This window comes from Protopterus annectens, chromosome 17.part0 (assembly GCF_019279795.1).
Source record: "Protopterus annectens isolate FY-2018-M chromosome 17.part0, PAN1.0, whole genome shotgun sequence".
Lineage (NCBI taxonomy): Eukaryota > Metazoa > Chordata > Ceratodontiformes > Protopteridae > Protopterus > Protopterus annectens.
In genome coordinates, this window is record NC_056751.1 from 249,668,542 (window position 1) to 249,689,905 (window position 21,364).

General features: G+C 40.4%; 1 protein-coding gene across 1 annotated transcript in view; it reads right to left on the bottom strand.

The window, feature by feature from the left end:
• SLC5A12 (solute carrier family 5 member 12) overlaps positions 1 to 21,364 on the bottom strand; it is a 374,561-nt gene that overhangs the window by 121,392 nt on the left and 231,805 nt on the right. The window contains exon 8 of the mRNA XM_044059166.1: positions 4,373 to 4,461. Coding sequence (XP_043915101.1) covers positions 4,373 to 4,461 — 89 coding nt within the window. The remainder of the gene's footprint in view (positions 1 to 4,372; positions 4,462 to 21,364) is intronic.

Here is a 21,364-nt window from a genome sequence, read left to right on the forward strand (position 1 = left end):
ACCAATACACTTGCCCAACATTTCCTGGAATTCATTAATTCCAATGCCCTGGACCAGCTCGTTCTTACCCACACTAGAGGTAACAACATCCTTGACCTGTTCATGACTAACATGGGCTACTGTTGCTCTTTACCAATAGTCAACTTCTCCCTGGTAAGGTCCGACCACAAACTAATCACCTTGAAATCCACATCCCACCCCCACCCCCACCCCCCTGCAAAGGTAACCACCATGAAAAACTTCTCCAAAGCTAACTTTGGGCTCCTAAAAACAGAGGTGGCTAACTTCACGGCACCCATGCAATTGGAGAACAGCTGCATGACCATTGAATCATACACTAATACCCTGTACGAACATGTACACACATGCATGGCTCTCACCATACCAAATAGAACCAAGATGCTCTCCTCCATAAAAAGGAAGCCAATCTGGTGGTGCCCTGCCATAAAGAAACTCTACAACAGAAGGAGAAAACTTATGCAAATTAAGGTGAATTCTCAAGACTGGAAAAACACCTTTATCAGCCTCAACAAAAAGTTCAGATTCCCTCATCAAATCCTCTAAAGCTAGCTATGAAAACAGAATTGCAGCAGATAGTAAAGACAACCACAAGGCCTTCTATAGTTATGTAAAGAATCTCCATGGCAATACCCAGATTTGCTCAGAGCTGTTGCACAATGGCACCTCCTATACTGAGCTAACAGATATTGCCAACAGATTCAGTGCCAACTTTACCCCTCCTACTCCCCACAAAGGACCAATCACAATACCAGTAGATTACAAGGCACTCAGTATTACTGCTGCACTGGTTAAAACAGCACTGTCCAAGGACAAGAATACAGTTTCTCTGGGACCTGACAATATCTCTGGCTGTGTTCTACATGAGCTACAGAGTGAATTGGCACCTCACTGGTGTGCCCTGTTCAATCACAGCTTCACTTCAGGCTTTGTCCGTACCGAATGGCACACTGCTACAGTCATCTCTCTCCACAAAGAAGGAGCAACTACAGACCCTGTGAACTATCACCCCATTAGCCTGGTAAGTCTGATTATGCAAAGCTATGGAATGCATCATCATGGACATGGACCTAATAAACAAAGATATAGGGAATCTCCAAACTGGATCCCACACAGTTTGGTTTGTGAAGGGTAGATCATGCCTGCTCAACCTGATCGACTTCTTTGAGTCAGTCACCAGAGCTGTAAATGAAGGCAAGGTGGTTCATACAGCCTACCTTGATCAGGCCAAGGCCTTTGATACCATTCCCCACTCAGGAATCATAGAAAAACTCACTAAGCTAGGCATAAACCCCTATATCACTAGGTGGGTTGCAAACTGGCTCACAGATAGAACCCACAGTGTGAAAGTAGCTGACTCCAAGTCAGACTGCCGACCAGTCACTAGTGGAGTCCCACAGGGTTTGGTCCTGGGTCCTCTCCTGTTTGGTATCTACTTCTCTGACGTCCAGGCCAACACAAAGGGACTCTGCCTGACAAAGTTCACAGATGATTGCAAGTTGGGGGCCATAATTAACTCCTCAAGTGATGTTGACATCCTACAGAAAGGCCTCACTGAGACCAACCACTGGTGTCAGAACCATGGCCTTAAGCTCAATGCCAAAAAATGTGTCATTATCCCCTTTGTGAAAAACCTAGTTCCCATGAATTACCACATTGATGGTAGTCCACCGAGCACAGAAGTTGTCATAAGAGATCTGGGAACACAAGGTTGACAGCAGCCTCTCTTTTAACCACCACATTGCCACTGTGGTCAAAAAGTCCTTCTATGTGGCACATCTCATTACTAAGGGTTTTGCATCCAGAAAAAAAAGAGATCATTGTCTCCCTGTACTCTTCCCTCATTAGGCCAATCATTGAGTACAATGCCCCATTTGGCATGTACCTCACTAGACACCTGCAACAACTGGAGAGGTTGCAAAAGTACCCCACAAAGAGGATCCTAGGCCTTAAACACTTGTCCTATATGGACAAACTCAAAAAACTCCAACTATTCTCTCTCATATTGCCTACTTAGAGGCGATCTCTGCTTGACTTACAAAGCCATGCCTGACCTAGCTCTGTTAGAAATGCTACATCTAAAGAAATCCCAATCCCTCCACACTACATGCTCCAGAAACCTCAACCTCATTACCACAGTCAACAGAACAAGCTGGTGTGACATGTTCATAACACAGAGACTGCCCATGCTATGGAATAGATTTCCGATACATGTCAATTGGAGAAATCTTGATTAGTGGATGGGAAATAGAAAATTCACCCTAGAGATCACTCCAGTGGCTCTGCTCGACAGCGGTACTAGGAACTTAGGTTGGGTGGCACGATGCCAGGGTAATTCTATGGGCTAGGCTTGTAAAGGCTCCAGGGCCATTAGCCTAGTACACACCAAAATAATAATAAAAATTTTAAATATCACTCTTACAAAGTTAGAAATTTGGTAGATAACCAGTTTTGCATTACCACAAATTTTCTGAAGGCTATGACGCATGAAACTCAAATACCAGTTGTCATTTTCTGACTTCAATCCTCAATGATTTGCCAGTGATTTGCCAGAAAAAAAACAAAATTTTATAAGGAACAGACCAAAAATATGAGGCAAAAATTTGGACAATTTGTGAAAATCTGGACAGCGGAGAGGTGTGTTGGGACTGAGCTGGAGTGACATTCATCACCCATCATTATCAACTGGTGCAAAATTCCAGAGCAAGAGTCATATTTTTTTTTAATCTGCACAACCAGTCTGTAGGATACCATTTAAAATGTTCCAATTAACCTGCAAAGCAACACATGGTTTAAGCCCACAAACCTTACTCGATCTCTTCCTCCATTATAAACTAGGAAGGACCTGACATTCTTCATACTGAGGCTACTAGAATTCCCCAGGGTGCATTTGGCAACTGCCAGCTGTGTATATTTGTTTTACTTTTTTTCTCTGTGGCCCCAGCTCCATGGACTGCTGTGCATGGTTTCATGTGGAATAGTACTGTGGTCTGCTCATTTATGTCTTTCATCATGGCCTATCAGTTTCAACAAGAGTTTGTCCTGAGTTTCCACTTTAAGTACCCCCCACACACACAAACACACACTTTTTTGCATCTGTATTCTGTTTATTGTTAACTTTATTTGTGGTTATTCTTACAGGTATCTAAATTTACAGTACACCCTACTACAGTATATATTGTAAATGAATGTTGTTTTACTGTTATTAAGCATTAGCTACTTATGCTATTCAGAATACTAAACAAACGCAATATTTCCAAATGAGTATTGTTATGAGGTTCAGTGTTACAGGCTGAAAATTTTGTCATTTTGAAATAACAGACTTGAAGTTCTGCCAGCTTGCTTGGAACAAACACAAAAACTGTAAGACAGTGATAAATGTGTCTAATCAAGGAGATTGCAACTTCACAGAGCAAGTCAGTCTGAAACACTGTTGAAGCCAACATGACACATTTCAATTACAAAAGCGAGGTGCTATTGGCACACACACACATGTTCATTTACTCACTTCTGCACTGTTTAGAAAACAGTCAGTGGACTCTAGGGTATGACTATGCAATTGGCGCATCCTGACGTAGACAGGTATCAAAACTGATGTTAACAAGAACCTTGAGAGATCACTTAAGTTAACTGACTTCAGTAATATAATGGATGTGCTATATTAGTTATAATGGATGGCATTACCACAGACTATAAACGCTGTAATTATTTTAACAGAACAAGTAACAATGTTTTACTAATAAAAACAAAATTCACTTCAAAATTGCATTGTTATTTTTTTACAACATATTCAGTATACTGGTAACATCACACTAATATCCTCCTCTATAAGCTGATACGCTGCTACGTGTTTGTCCATGAAGCGGTATAAGTCATTCCATGATAGGGGGATGCAGTACAACACTGTTCAAGACACTGAAGATTTATATCCATAAAAGTGTCTCTTCACAAATTATATTTGGTCATTATGTGATCAGAATGATAGCAGAGAGAGCTTCTGCCCTTACTGAACAATTTACCAGAAAAAAGACAATACAGGCTTTAATATTTGTACTAATTAAATTTGTGAGTATTTCTGCATATTTGCAAGCTCGTTTCTAAATGACTTATTGTAATCATATGAAAAAGGAGAAATGTATCTGCATGCAAGTGTCTACAGTACGCTACTGCTTAAGAGGTTGCAGATGGGATAGATAGTGATCAAATTAGTATACTAAACAACTACTGACATTAATAAGGAAGACCATGGGCACAGTTCTCTGACACTGTGAATACACATCACTTCAATTAAAGGAAGGAACAATGTTGTTCTATTGCACTGCAAAAAAAATATAGAAAATATGTGAATACCAACCTTAGTGTCCCACTAAAAGCACACGCAACAAATAGTCCTGGAAGTCCTGGCATATTTCCCAGTATATCCAAAACAAAATAAGGCATTAGCTAAAGAGAAGCATAACAAAACATTTGTTACATAACATTCTGACATTCTTATCTAAAGTGGTAACAACAAATTACAAAGCAGTTAAAGAAAAGTTTGACGTGAAAATAGATTTTACATTTTGGTCAACTATTGATATTACAAGGTATTCTTTTCTATAGTTTCTGATGTTAAGCAATGTCAAAGGAAACATTTCATTTCCAAAATATGCCAAATTAGGAGTATTTGTTCTCTTCTTAAAGCTAGATGGTGGCATGATTCAGAGACCTGTGGTACTACATTGACGGATTGTCCCCTTCAGCTAGTATTTTTTGAAGTAAACAGGCACTGTCAAAATAAATGTCATGTCAGTCAGCAAGAAACACTTACGTTTCATGTTTCCCAGCAGCACTTGTCAAACCATAGTCCAGTACTGAATTTGATATGTTTTCATTAACAATACTGGCAGAAAATAAATGATAGAATATTCAGATGACAGCTTATGTACATTTAGGAGCTACTTAAAAGTAGCTATAATATCATGGTCGTATTACAGTAATTAGAAGGGCAAGACAAACATTTTGCAATTCTTTTGGCAAAAAGAGATTTGACTCTTTCAAATCTGTTTTTAAGCATAGAAATATACTCAATATCTTTCCTCTTCTAAATGTGATTCAGAGTAGTTTACAAATGTACAGACGTTGTCCTGTTCGATTCTCAGCTAAAGCGTCTTCTGTGTGGAGACATGCATGAATGAGCGTACCTTTGTTGAAGGTTGTGCGTCAGAGCTGGCAACTCGGCACGTAAAAATCTACTGCCAATCATTAGCGGACCGGAGTTCCACCGTGGTGACCCCTAACTGGGAAAAGCCGAAAGACACAACAACAACTTATCCTCTCTGTTTATAGGTTGATAGGTAGGTACTAGGGCCTATATAAGCCTAGTAGAAAGGTACCCTGGCTTTCACCACCCAAGAAAATTGCTTTCCTGTGCCCCTGTTGAGCAGAGCCACAGAAGTGATCCCTGGGGTGAATTTCCTATCTCCCATCCAATCATCAAGACCTTTCTTGAAGAGTGCTAATGAGGTGCTTTGTTTTATATAGATAGGTAGTTTGTTCCAGAGTATGGGAAGTCTCTGGGACAGGAATCTATCCCTCCAACATGTTCTATTTATTGTGGTGTCAAGGTTTAGGTCCCTAGAGCATGTAGCGCAGAGGGATCGGGATTTCTTTAAGTGGAGAATGTCCAACAGCTCTGGGTTTGACATAGCTTTGTATGTTAGGCAGAGATCGCCTCTGAGTAGGTGATATGCGACGGAGTAAAGCTGGAGTTTTTTGAGACGGTCTGTGTAGGGCATCTGTTTGAGGCTGGTAATCCTCTTTGTGAGGTATTTCTGCAGCCTTTATAGTTGTTGTAGATGTTTTGTGAGGTACATACCAAAAGGGGCGTTGTACTCTATAATGGGTCTAATGAGTGATGAGTAGAGGAGAACAATGACCTCTTTTTTTTCTGGATGAGAAACCTTTTGTGATGAGGTGTGCCATGTAGAAGGATTTCCTGACTACTGTGGCAATGTGATTATCAAAGGAGATACTACTGTCCACCTGTGTCCCAAGGTCTGTTATCACAATTTTGGTGTTAAGTAGACTACCGCCTATGTGGTAGTTCATTGGTACAAAGTTTTTACCAAAAAGGATGACAATGCACTTTTTGGCACTGAGCTTGAGGCTATGGTTTGACACCAGGCATCTCTCTCAGTGAGCCCTTTTGTAGGATGTCCACATTGTTAGGAGTTTCAATTATGGCTCCTAGTTTGCAGTCATCTGCAAACTTCATTAGCCAAAGACCTTCTGTGTTAGCCTGTATTTCTGAGAAGTAGATACCAAACAGGAGAGGACCCAGGTCTGAACCCCGTGGCACTTCACTTGTCACTAGTCTGAAGTCGGATATGGAGTCTGCTACTTTCACAGCGTGGGTTCTGTCAATGAGCCAGTTGGCAACCCATCTTGTGACATAGGGATTTATTCCTAGTTTAGTGAATTTATCTGTAATTCCGGAGTAGGGGATGGTGTTGAACACCTTGGCGAGATCAAGATAGGCTGTGTGAACCACCTTACCCTCATGTACGGCTTTTGTGACCACTTCAAAGAAGTCTATCAGGTTTAGGAGACATGATCTGCCTTTTACAAACCCAAACTGGGTGGGGTCCAGAGTTTATAGATTACCAATGTCATTGTTTATAAGTTCCATGATGATACTTTCCATAGCCTTGCAAACTAGGCTCATCAGGCTAATGGGGTGGTAGTTCCCGGGGTCAGTGGTGGTGGATCCCCTTTGTGGAGTGGGATAACCATTGCTGTGTGCCATTCAGTGGGCACAAAGCCTGAGGTGAGGCTATGATTGAACATGGTACTTAGGTGGGTGCCAGTTCATTCTGTAGTTTATGTAGAATGCAGCCTAGGATGTTGTCAGGTCTGATAGATGCTGTGTTCTTGGCTTTGGAGAGTGCATTTTTTACCTGTGCAGCCGTGATTACAGGAACTTTGCATTCTTCCGGTATAGAGATGGGCCCTTTTGGGAGTGAGAGGGGGGTAAAGTTAGCACTGAACCTATCAGCCAGGATGTTGGCAATATCAGTTGGTTTTGTATACTTAGTTGGTTCTGTATATTTATTGCCATTGTGTTGTAACTCAGAGCAGATCTGAGCGTTGCCGTTGAGATTCTTGACATAACTATAGAATGCTTTGTGGTTCTCTTTAGAATCAGTGGAGATTTTGTTTTCGTAACTAGCTTTGGAGGATTTTAAGAGGGATCTTATCTTTTTACTGAGGCTGACCAGGGAGTTTCTCCAATCATGGGATTTTACTCTCTTTTTGCAACAGTTTTTCTTCTGTTGTAGAGTTTGTTTATGGCAGGGGACCACCAGAATGGCTTCCTTTTTTTGGAGGATAACATCTTGGTTCTGTTGGGGATCGCACGATCCGTGCACTCATGTAAGTGCTTATAAAATGCATTTGTGTAGGATTCAGCAGTTGTACCTCTATTGTCCATCTGCATGGGTGTCATGAAGTTTGCCACTTCTGTCTTAATAAGCGTGAAGTTGGCTTTGGAGAAATGTATTTATGGTGGTTTCCCTAATGGGGGGTGGAGGCAGGATGTGGATGTCTAGGGTGATTAGCTTGTGGTCGGAGCTGACCAATAAGGAATTGACCTCAGGTGTGGAATGCTGGTTGCCCATGTTGGTAATGACCAGGTTTTGGATATTGCTGCCCCTGTTGGGGGTGTGAATAAGTTGATCCAAGGCGTTGAAATTTATGAATTCCAGAAAACATTGAGCAAAAGAGTTGGTACATGAGTAGTTTTCCTAGTTAATGATGGGGTAGTTGAAATCACCCATTATTAGGGTGTTAGGCTGTACCCTAATATTTTCCAGTGTATCAAGAAATGAGGAGTGGGAATCCTGGGGCATGGTGGGGGATCTGTATCAAGATACAATTTGGATTGCGGCATTGCCCAGAGTTAGTTGCACTTGGATAATTTCAGATGCATTATGCTGAGCAACTAGCCTGGAGGTGTGGATATCCTTAATGAATATGGACATGCTTCCACCTTTAGTGTTTTGGTCCAGGTTAGGTGGCCGAAAGGTGTGGTATGAATTATAGCCTGGTAATGCAGGGGTGCTTTCTGGAGCCTTGAACCAGGTCTCTGTCACTGCACAGATGTCGGTGTTCTCCATTTTAAGGAGTGCCTCGAGTGAGTGCATTTTGAGGTTTAGACTTCTAGCATTGAGTAGCATTACACTCAGATATTGCTTGCTTGTACCTGGTAAAGTGGTGAGTTTGTCATTTGAACCTTGCCTAAAAAAGGCACTATAGGGGTGGCAAGAGCCTTAGCCAGTATCCGGAATCCCAAGGGCGACAGGTGCAAGCCATCTCTGGCAAAGCATCTTGGTCTGTTGATCATGTCATTTCAGGCTGACAGATACTGGATCCCCTTAGAATGACACCAGTAGCTTAATGCATAAAAGGATTACAATGCACTTGCACCCTGATGCGAGCATTTAAATAGATTACTGTAATTTTTTGGTGTAGTTTTCTTTACAAATGCCTTTAATTATTCATTTGGATTTTTAGTAATTTTATCTTATTTAATTTCTTTTATTTAGAATTTGGTAACTGGGTAGAGCACAAATACCACTGAACCTATGCCAGTCTCAGCCCAGGGGTATTCCCAGCAGCATTGAACTATTAAAGCAATAACCCATGACTAGGTGTGGGTAATGCTGGATTTGTCCAGGGCTGTTGTGGTTTGATCACAAGGGTGAAGCCTGAGTGATCAAACAAAGCCAAACATGGGTAAATCCAGCATTACCCCCACCCAGGAATGAGTTATAATGGTGCTGTAGTGTTCCTCTGTGTTCTTCCTCCTTTCCTGATGTACTGCACATGCATATGGGACTTACGGTCCCACGCTTGCACAGTACATCAGTGCAGTGCAGGCAGAGCAATGGAGAAGGGAGAATTTCTATTGCTGTTTTTTTTTCCGTCTTTTTTTTTTTTCTTTTTCCTTTAACCAGGACTTTACAAGGGACAGACTAAATACAAAATCAGGTATGTTTCTGATTATTCATTTTTGCAGAACGTACCTGATTTTTCCTGTATTTTGCTGTCCTGTAAGCATATGCCCTAGAAAAGTCCATCCACACAGTGGTACTTCAACAGCCAAACTTTTTTCTATTGGTATATGCCTGATTTACAGTGGGCATGCTGGTTATGCTCTCCAATCAGCTTGCTGATTTTTGAATAACAATTATCCATTATTGTGTAATTAAGGTTGTGACATGGATGTCAGCATCACTCTTCAACAGAGCTGCCAGAAGTACACACAAGTGCTGAAAGACTAATATCACCAGAAGATGTGGTAGTAAAAATAATTGTTCCAAGAGGGAAGCCACCACTAAATGTGGTATTCATGACCAGATATTTGTGTTCCCACTAAGAAGCCACAACATGATTTAGCATTCATCTGCAGATATGTGTTTTAACAAACAGTATGTTCCAAAAAGGAAGTTACCACAGGATGTGGCATTCATGTACAGATGTGTGTTCAAAAAGAAAAGTCACCACTAGGTGAGGTATTTATGTGCAGATATCTGTGATCCAACAAGGAAGCTGTCATAAGATGTGACATTCATCTGCAGATATGTATGTTCTGGCAGTGAAGTGACCACAAAATGTTGTAGGTATCTATAGATATGCATGTACCAATAGAGAAGTTACCAAAATGTGGTATTTATGTGAAACTATCTGTATTCCAACAGAAAAAAAAAACACAATGATCATGTGCAGATAAAACAATTGCAAGAGAGAATTTGATAATTTGGTAAGAAGAAAAGGTGTCAAATGGGACAAGATTCACTCACTCTAGGGATCTTAACCTAGCCTGCAAAATTAACATGACATGCTGGCGAGACAGATATATCTCCCAGAGATTGTCACTTCTCTGGAACAAACTCCCAGCTCAGGTAAAACAGAGCTCCACAGTAACCCTATTTAAATGTAACTTAGACAACTGGAAAGGAGACCATAAATTTACCATGGGGGTGGCACCCATGTCCTTCCTGGATAAGGGCAGTCGGTTTTGATCATAGACTCATGCTGAAAATATAGACCATACAACTTTGTCAATAAGGGGACAGGGGTATAACATGGGTAGGCTTGTAAAGGCCCTAGGGCCAATAGACTAGTGACCTCCTATGAGCCTGCGCAGTACTGAAAAACTGAGATCTAGTACTCATCTCATTTCCTAAAAGGAAATCAGAAAATGAGAGAGAGAAGCCAGAGACCAGATCTCCAGGCTGGAAGAGGCAAGGACTTATCCAGTAAAGTGCTGATCCTTAATGGAAAAGAAGTAACACAGGGATCTAAACCTTGTCATCACAATAAACAAAACATGTTGGAGGGATAGGTTCCTGACCCAGAGACTCCCCAGACTCTGGAATAGATTGCCCATACATGTCAAGCAGAGTGCCTCTTTGGACCTCTTCAAGAGGAACCTTGACGATTGGATGGGAGAAAGGAAATTCACCCCAGGGATCACGTCAGTCACCCTGCTAGACAGGGGTCCAGGAAAGTAAATAATGTGGGAAGAAATAGCCAGGGAATTGTTATGGCTAGGCTTGTATAGGCCCTAGGGCTGATAGCCTAGTATCAACCTATGAACCTATGCAGTACAATAACTGAAGAGTTTTCTCTTGGCTACATACATGGTTTCATAAAGTGTCTCAAGCACTTGGAACATTGAATGCAGGACCATCCACTGGGACAATACATGGTGTATGTATATATATATATATATATATATATATATATATATATATATATATATATATATATATAAAAGGAAAATACCTGTCCAATATGTGAAGCAGCTACCCATGCAGTTTTTGATGCTTGCCATCATGAAGGCGGGTACTGGCCAGGAGTTAATGGTCTCACAACATACTTGCCTTGAAATTCCTTTGATTGCAGGTAAAGAACACAGGAAAAAAATAGTAACATAAGGTTCAGAAGAGGTTGGTTACAATGTTAACAAGGACAAATATTTTTCTCTCCAGAGAGTTAGGTACATATTTTCATCTGACTGAAATTTAGCAGGTTGCCATTGATGGGACTGCCTCGGTACTTTGACAGTTTTGTCATTTGCTGATGCTGTGATGAATTCGGTAGAACTTTGAAAGTGTTGATACTCTGAAGACATATTTATCTTTAGTTTCTGTCCCACTCTGTTTTACAGCCTACAGCCAAAACATTTTTCACTTTTATTTTTCAGTTTTAAGCTCATCTGCCTTGTGGTTACCAATCATGGGTTCATAGGTTGGTACTAGGCTATCAGCCCTAGGGTCTATGCAAGCCTAGCCATAACATTTCCCTGTCTATTTCTTCCCACACTATTTACTTCCCTGGAAATATGGTCATATATGCCCATAGTCTTACAAAATATGCATTGCACATTTTTTGGCAAATTTATTTTTATTTTAATTTTCAGTGTGTGACAAAAATAATCAAATCTGCAAAATATTTAGACAGAAAGCAACATGTTCTTTAAACATAATAATTTAATATAGCAGACACATCCATGTCCAGCTTAAGGTAGGATCATGATAATTTGAAGTAAACATTACTTCGATATTTTCCAATCGGTCAGTTTTATCTTGAACTTGGGAGACCGCTTGTATGTATTTAAATACTTGGTTATCTAGGAAGAAACATTTGTCCAAGACATCTCTTGCAGACTATTCTACTGAGTTGTTCCACAGAACTTTACAAAAGTGAGTGGTGGTTATTAAAAATAGAGTTGCCTTCAGTTGAAAAGTCCAAAGTAAATCTTAATATGCATTTCCTGTTAGATCAAACTGTGTGCTAATAGCAATAGTAGCTTTAGAATTACCAATATATGCAAAAATAATTTCTTCTTATGAGAGACTTGAATACTTTTAAGGTACCAAGACAAAAACATGAACATTCCAAGGAATACCAAACTACAATAAACTTGTTTAAATTGAGTTACGATAGGAAGATATAACTTATAACACTCATGGAAAGAAAACACCTGCATGAATAAATCTGTGTGGCATAAAGCCACCCTGATGGACCAACACAGAATAAGCTCAAATTCTCTCCAGCAATACTGAACCTACTTTGGCTTCATACTTGGCATAACCTTTATCTCCTGTGTCCCAAAGTGGTCTGTAACAGAATTAACACATCCAGAATAGAATGCCAATTTGTGATTAGCACCTGTAACCTAAGTAAGCTTCAAGTGGGTATAATACTAAAACTAGACATACTCAGTGCAGTCCATAGAAAAGAAGCAAACTGAAACAACATAACTCTGGTGTCATAAAGAATATTAAAACATTAAGTCTATGGCATGTGTAAAACATGGTCTGAAGATATTGATACTAAAATCTGATATGATAACACCCAAAGGACAAAACAATTTATCCAAACAAATTCCTCTGTGGTAGGTATGAGCTTTAAAAACAGTTAGTGACCTCTTGTCAGAGAAAGGATGACACCAGCAGTAGAGAATCCAAGGAAATTTATTGAAGTGAATGGATAGAAAATCCAAGGAAATTTCCTGAAGTGAATAGCTAGAGAATCTAAGGAAGCCTTATTAAAGCCAGTTGATGCAGAGAATCCAAGGAAAATTTATTGAAGTGAACAGATATGAGGAGGGGACTATAAAGGGAAAAATGTCTTGTTAAGAATGGACTAACATTATAGTCAGTCCACTAAAAGAGAAATAGAGATGGAAAAAACGCTTTTCCCCTTTATGATCATTATAGTGGAGAATAATAAAACAGATGTTAAAATGTGTGAGAAAATATAAAAATATAGACCTATAAGTATGGAGTAGACTGAGGCAATGGCAGTTAAAAATAATTGTATCAGCATATGCCATAGAAAGTAAAATAAAGTAACCAGTTATCAAGTCAAAGCTGTAAGCTTAACTTACAAAGTAAACAACAAACTATTATACTAATAGAAACTTAACTAAAATAAAAATATGGATGTTAATGTTTTCGAAAATATTGATTCCATCTAAGAAAGAATGTATTTATAAAAGTAGACTTTCTGCATGGTCCTGTATACTATCAGGAATGCTCCAAAAGCTTCAGTCTTATACCAAAAACTGCATTGTCTATAGAGTCCAAAGATTCAAAATGGGTTGAGTATAAAATATACAAACAATTTTTGTGACCTGAATCAAAGCTGCATGAAGTAGCAATTGCATGTGGAATGAGATAAGAATGGATGTACAGTAAGGTAGCCCTCTCTGGTTTCCACTTATCTCTATTTAAAAAAGAAAGAGTGAGAGTATAAATGTAGATGTAGCACATTTATGTACGTATTGAGAGAAAAGGCAGTGGCCAAGGTTCAGAAAGGCTACTGCCACCAGTAAGCCCTTTTTACTGCAGGCAGTAACCATTTCCATTTTTATACAGGCCTACTGCAGTGCTTACCTCAAAAAGGGCAGTACTGCAGTGGTCTGTCCCTCTGGCCTACTAGAAATGTTAATGAGGAATTCTGGGAAAGCAGCATATGATATTTAGCCATGTGCTCTTCCCCCACAAATGCCAGTTCATGCAGTTGCTCAGCTGGGTAACTCCTTTCCACCAGCTGTGGTAATGACCTTGGCCAAAACCTCATGTTCTCCCATTACCTTCAATGTGGAAAACATATTACGGGTAAATACAAAGGAGTTTCAAAAGTTAATAGAACAACAGGTTTTGCAGCACAGAAAATGTATGAAAAGAAATACTAAACACCAGGAATACTCTTTGCTAATAATCTAATCCACTGTACAATTTAATAGAACTCATGTTTTGTAGCACAAAAAAAACTTAGACATGAAGAAGTAGGAAACTCTAATGTCTGGCATTATTACTTAATGTAATGGTCCATGATGTACTGAGGGCACGCTCAAGACTTTCAGATAATGATGGATGGAGCACTATGTGACAACCAGGGAGTCTTTTTAATTATTATTCTAATCCACTTAAAAGGTTAGCAGAGCAACAGGTCTTGCATTTAATGAACAATAAACAGAATGAATGCCTAATGTTTGACATTATTGACCAACTAATAATTTGTGATTTGCAAGAGATGGGGAAAATAAGAGACAACATCATCTGTGATCTTTTAAATCAGGGACATGTAAGAGGTGTGTGTGGGGGGGGGGGGGGGTTGCTAGTGCTAACATGATGCATCGGCCAGCAGCAGTGATCACCACAAAGGGAGAATAAAATAGGCCGTTGGTGATTGTAGTAATCACAGAGCAGACTTATGCAAATTAGCTGATCAAGTCTTTCCTCATTGTGAATAATCCGAGTCTGAATCACTGGTTTCTCTGATCATGTTAGCAAGCCCTTTTTGATACAGCATTACTTTTGCAGCCGGGCCTACTTCTGGATCATGGCCAATAAAAAAATAATAATTCTGTACCAAGAATTTAAATATCTAGATCAGCAAATTGAGCCAAGTTTGATGTATACTAACAGTAATTATACAATGACTCCTCCATTAATATTCCAAAACGTGCACGCTGATTGGCCAGCATGCCCATTGTATATCCCACAATATACCAACGGAAAAAAGTCCAGTCGCCCAAACTTTTTTTCATTGGTATAAAGTGTCCAAAATGGGCTGCAGTGGTACAGCGGTTAGCGTTGTCGCCTCACAGCAAGAGGTTCTTCAGTTCGATTCACGGCTGGAGTTCCTTCTGTGTGGAGTCTGTATGTCCTCCCTGCAGCTGTGTTAACCTTAAAGACATGCAGGTAGGTGCGTGTGGGTATGCCTTCCATGAAGGTTGGGCATCGGGCTGGCAACTCAGTACCGTAAAGCCACTGCCAATCATTAACGGACCGGTGATCCGCTGTGGCGACCCCTAACCGGGAAAAGCCGAAAGAAGAAGAAGAAGATAGTGTCCAAAACTTTCTTTTAATATAAAAAAAAAATAAAAGGAGCAGCAGAGACTTTCTTTTCTCTGTTGCTTCCATTTCAAAGCTTTGCTGTACTGGGTATGCAAGTCCCATACACATGCGCAGTACATCAACACAAGGAAGCAGTATACCACCATCGGTGGAAGAACATTAATGCACCATTATACAAAGACATTATTTAAGAAAAGTAAGTATTTCTTTTCTTAAATAATGTCATTGCATAATACAAATAACCAACTCTGTGGTTGTGGTATATTGAAGATTTACCCATGGCTGGCTTTATTTAATTATTCGGGCTTCGCCCTCATGATTAAACCACACCAACTGTGGGTAAATCTTCAATATACCACACCACGTCATCAGTTATTGCTTAATTAGATTCACTAAAGTAAAACTGGATGGAAGCAGCTGATTTCATGGGGTGGGGTGATCTATAACGGTCAGTAAAGTAGCCTGATATCTAGTGGAGGATGACATTTTAATACAAGGTATACCTGCAAAACAGTCACTGAAATATCATAATAATGACAACATAACTAAGGCTTAAAATGAAAACAATAATAGGGTTTGGCATTTCTCATTACTGCTAAAACAGGACTTGTTTAAAAGTGTAGATTTTCAACCTGTACATCAGGAGAAAAGCACTGAAAAGATATAGTTTTATACCAGAAATCATAAAACACACAGCCCAAACCAGCAAAGCAGCAGAATAAGATGAGTTTAAAATATATTACAAACAACTTACCCTGTCATGGCTCATTGTCCTCAAGCTGCGAGTCATCTTTGGGGGTGGGTGCAGGTGCACACTCCCTATTTAAGGAGTACTTCTGTTTTTGCCTGCCAGATCCATCAACAGACATGTCGAGATGGAACCAGCTGGCAGCTACCGGGTCGGAAGTCAGGTAAGGGATTATTGGCTGTTCAGCAGCTGGGTTATTCTGATACTTCATTTTCAGTATTTATTTATTTTAATTAAGAGATTAAAAAAAAATCATATGTATCATGAGTCGTGTAGGGCAGCCAAGGGTGGTAAGTTTGAAGTAAGAAATTTTATATAGATAAAATAATAATAAATAATATATACTTTTTTTTAAAAATATGTATATGTAATACATACATGGGATTCCGGATATTGGCAAAGGCTCTTGCCACCCCCATAGTGCCTTTTTTAGGCAAGGCTCAAATTCTAAACCTACCACCCTAGAACACAAAAAAGGAAAAAAACTAAGGGTAATGCTGCTCAATGCCAGAAGTCTAAATCTCAAAATGCACGCACTCGAGGCCCTTCTCAGTATGGAGAACATCGATGTCTGTGCAGTGACAGAAACCTGGTTCAAGGCTCCTGAGAGCACCCCAGCACTATCAGGTTTTACCTCTTATCATGCGTTCCGGCCCCAAAATCCGGACAATACCAAGAAAGGAGGGTATCCATATTCATCAAAGACACCCACACCTCAAGACTGGTGGCAACGACGATGCATCGGAGACCATCCAGGTGCAATTAACCATAGGCAAGACTGCTCTGCAAATTGTAGCATGTTACAGGCCACCCTCACAAACTCAGGAACCTCACATGGCCTTCCTGAAAACACTAGAGGGATAAATGTATCACCAAACACCATCATACTAGGTGACTTCAATTACCCTAATATAGACTGGGAACACTACTCAAGCCCAAACACCCTAGCCCAAAAGTTCCTGGAATTCATAAACTCAAATGCCATGGAACAACTAGTCACCATCCCCACAAGAGGAGAAAACATACTTGATCTCATCATCACGAACATGGGAGCACAATGTTCAACACCGGAAGTATACCCCTCACTGGTGAGATCAGATCACAAACTAATCTCGCTGGAGGTCCTCATCCCACCCCCACCTGAAATAAAAAAGACCACAGTAAAGAACTTCTCAAAAGCCGACTTCACACTTCTAAAGACTAGTGTGGTCTCTTTAAGGCCCCCGAGCCGACGGAAAACAGTACTCAAGCCGCTGAATCACTTACAAATGCCTTCTACCAGCACCTGCAGGACTGCATGGATAAGGCAATCCCAAGCAAAACAAAGACTCTTTGTACCAAAGGCAAGCGTCCACTCTGGTGGACCCCAGCCATAAACAAACTCTACAACAAAAGGAGGAAGCTACTACAAGATAGAGCAAAATCCTTAAAAGGTAAGACACCCTTGATCACTATAAGTAAAAAACTAAGAGCTCTCATAAAATCATCCAAAGCAAATTTTGAGAGAAAAATAGCTAAAGACTCAAAAGACAATCATAAGGCCTTCTTTAGCTATGTTAGAAACCTGGGAGGAAACTCCCAGATATGCTCAGAACTAGTTCAAAATGATGTGAAGATTACTGATCCTACAGACATTGCCAACATACTGGCTGACAGGTTCAGTGCAAACTTCTCCCCTCCCCAAAAGGAGAGATATCTATACCAAGCGATTGCAGCCCCCAAACATCTCCAACGCCCAAGTGAGAACTGCTCTCTCCAAAGCAAAAACACAGCATCCATGGGACCTGATGGTGTCCCCGGCTGTGTGCTCCACGAACTCAACGAGGAATTAAACCCACAGCTAGGACAGCTGTTTAATCATAGTCTTACCTCTGGATACGTACCCAGGAGTGGTGCACTGCAACTGTGGTCCCACTTCACAAAGGCGGTGCCTCCACCAACCCTGGAAATTACCGCCCATTAGCTTGACAAGCCTTATCTGCAAAGCCATGGAGAGGATCATAATGGACCTCATAAATAAAGACATAGGGAATTTGCAGACTTTGGATCCATCCCAGTTTGGCTTTGTCAAAGGCAGATCATGCCTTCTAAACTTGGTTGACTTTTTGAAACAGTCACCAAAGCCATTGATGAGGAAAGGCAGTCCATACAGCCTACCTCGATCTGGCGAAGGCCTTTGATACAATACCCCACTCGGGTATCATTGAAAAACTCATCAGCTTAAATGTTAACCCATACATCACAAGATGGGTTGCAAACTGGCTGAGTGACAGAACCCACAGGGTCAGAGTTGCTGGCGCCATGTCAGACTCAAAGCCTGTCACAAGTGGTGTACCACAGGGCTCAGTCCTGGGCCCACTCTTGTTTGGCATCTACTTTTCGAAGTACAAGCAAACACAGGAGGGTTATGGCTGACAAAGTTTGCAGATGACTGCAAACTGGGCGCCATAGTAGAAAACACATCTGACACACATATCCTTCAGAAGGGTCTCACAGAAACGGATAACTGGTGCCAGAGCCATGGCCGAACGTTAAATGCCAAAAATGCATAGTCATACCCTTCGGGAAAAACAAGGTTACCCCTAGCTACCAAATAGGTGGCAATCCACTGAGTACAGAAGAAGTTATCAGGGACCTGGGGACCCAGGTTGATAGTAGTCTGTCATTCGACACCCATGTAGCTAAAGTAGTTAGGAAGACCTTCTACATTGCCCACCTTATCATGAAGGGATTCTCATCTAGATCAAGGAGGTCATAGTCTCCCTATACTCATCACTCATCAGACCAATGATTGAGTACAATGCCCCATTCGGAATGTATCTGACCCGACACTTGCAGCAGCTGGAGAGGCCACAAAAGTTCCTCACCAAAAGGATAAAGGGTCTCAAACATCTGTCCTATGCTGCCCGACTGAAAGAACTCCAGCTCTATTCAGTCGCCACCGCTTGCTCAGAGGTGACCTTTGCCTAACATACAAGGCCATGTCAAACCCAGATTTGATGAATATGCTTCACCTCAAAAATCTAGATCCGTCAGAGCCACAAGGGCGGGAGACTTAAACCTCGACACGGCTATTAATAGGACGTGCTGGAGGGATAGATTCATCACCCAAAGACTCCCTATGCTGTGGAATAAAATCCCGGTATATGTGAGGCAGAGCACCTCGCTGGCCTTGTTCAAGAGAAATCTTGACCAATGGATGGGAGATCGCAGATATACCCCAGGGATTACCTCAGTGTCACTGCTCAACAGAGGCACAGCAAAATAATGGGTATAGTTCCCCATACTAAAGGGGTGGCGTAAGCCACAAAACTATGGGCTAGGCTTGTAAATGCCCTCGGGCAGATAGCCTAGTATGAACCTATGAACCTATGAACCTATGAACATATAGATAGATATATAGATATATATATAGATATATATATAAATATACATATGTAGTACAATTATATATGTAAATTATAAATATAAATATACTGTATTTGCACTAGTACTAGTATATGTACTCTGCACATATGAAGGGTGAGTGCTCTCATATTATATAAAAAAAACACATACCTACTGTACATAGCCATATACACACAATTAAGTTAATAAACTAATAATTTCAAATACAGGAGTAATTTTATAATATGGGCATAGAGTAATACTAGGTTTAAGGGTGCTTTGGGGCAAACTTCTGCATTCTGTTCATATAAAGTATTTTATTAATTATGTAAATAAATATGTGGTAGCAGCATGTGGAAAAAATAAAATAGGGGTGGTACACTTAAAATTTAATGTTAGGGCATATTTTCCGATTTGAACTCTGTATGATTTTGCTCCATAGGGTTTGCTCCATTATTTCTGTGGGGTTTTTAGTGCACTATCTTATACAGTATGAGGTATGTTTTCTTTAATTGGGGAATGTTGGGTGAGGGACCCTGAGTAGCGTGGGGCATATATCTTATGTTTTGTTTTAGCATTTTGGATTGATGTATCAGCTGTAAAAGAGTGCTTATTTGGATCAGTAGCTGCAACTCGATTTTGTGGAAGGTTGATTTATTATGGGGGTAAAATCTGGAGTCTGACTATGGGGAATACAGTCAAATTTTGTTTTTCTGTTCTAGTCAAGGTTGTGTAGGCCAAATGGTATTATATTATTATTTGTGTGATGGTATCTTGGGTACAGTGGTTTTATAACCGTTATAATGTTAGTGTCAATTTTATTAAATTTTGGGTATGGGTTTTCAGATAACTGGAAGAATATAATGTTTACCTCCACATTTGTTTCTTAGATTATACACATCCTTGGTTTTGACAGACTGGATTATGCATGATATGGCATGGCATTCTGGAACCCCCACAGAGCTCAGCTCTTTTTAATCCCAGTGGCATTTTTTCAAGGGAAGGATGAACAGAGAAACATCCTATACATGGCTATACATTCTAGAACCTTGTAGCCGCACAGCATTCCAGCATCCAGTCTTTTTATTTATTTTTTTTATTTTGTTTTATTTAAATTTGATGACCAGGGAAGTCCACTGGGTCAAGAAGAGCCCTTTTCATTGGAGGCTCAGGGAGAAAAGCTCCACAATAATTGCAAGTTACATTTCACATGTTACAAAAGGACATAGTTCATACAGCTAATTAAACATTTACAGATAAGCTCCATGATATTTGCAACTGGTTTGTCACAATGTTACAAAAATGAAAAAACATAATTCAGTACAGAAATTTCAACATTTACATAAAGTGAATATTTTTGTTATAAACTCAATTGTAGGTTTAATATTTCAAAATATATAGCTACTAGCCATTAGTAGGTTAGGAAAATATTATGCATGGAGAGGGTAATAGTATAATTGAGATTGGAGAGTATAGTACAATAGATATTAGAAAGAAAATTTGTTTTTGGTAGGGGAGGGATTGTTTTGGGTGGGATGAAATAACAGTAGAGGTAGTTGGATGAGTCAGTGCAAGGTGGAATGGGGGAGGGGTTTAAGTTGCAGCGTGGCAAGGGCATTCCCATTTGGTAGAAAGATGAGAGAGTAGCTGAGATTTTAAATTTGTATGGTTAGGTAGGTTGCGTAGGTGCGTGGGGAGAGAGTTCCACTGTTTAGCTAAGGAGTGGGGCAGCAGTAGATGGCAAGGAGGTTGTGCAGGTTTGTGGACCTGAAGGAGATTTTGGTTTTTGGATTTGAGTGAGCGGTTGGGAATGTAAGGTTTTAAGGGAGTAGCGAGAGCTGGGCAGTTGGCAGATTTAAAGATGAGCTTGTGGGCAATGGTGAGTTGTAGTTAACTGAGGTAGTTGGGTAGTTCAAGCCAGTTGAGGGTGAGGAGGGAGTGGCAGTGGTGGGATGAGTTTTTTGAATTGGTTGCAAATCCTAAGATCTTGTGGTAGCAGAATTCAAGTTTGGACCAAAGGCCAAGATGGAGATTGGTGAAAAGAGGTGCACCATACATAAGGGAGGGGAGTAGGAAGGTGGATGCAAGAGTTTGATGGGTAGAGGGGCTTAGGAAGTGGTTGTGCCTGTAGAGGAGACCTAACTTTTGGTGGGTTTTCTTGATTGTGGAGCAGATGTGGGTGTCAAATGTTAGTTCTTCATCAATAATGATGCCAAGAAACTTAGTGTTGGGAACAATTTCAAGGAGAGTGTTGTTTTTGGCTCTGTGTGGTGAATGTGGATTTGTCAATGGA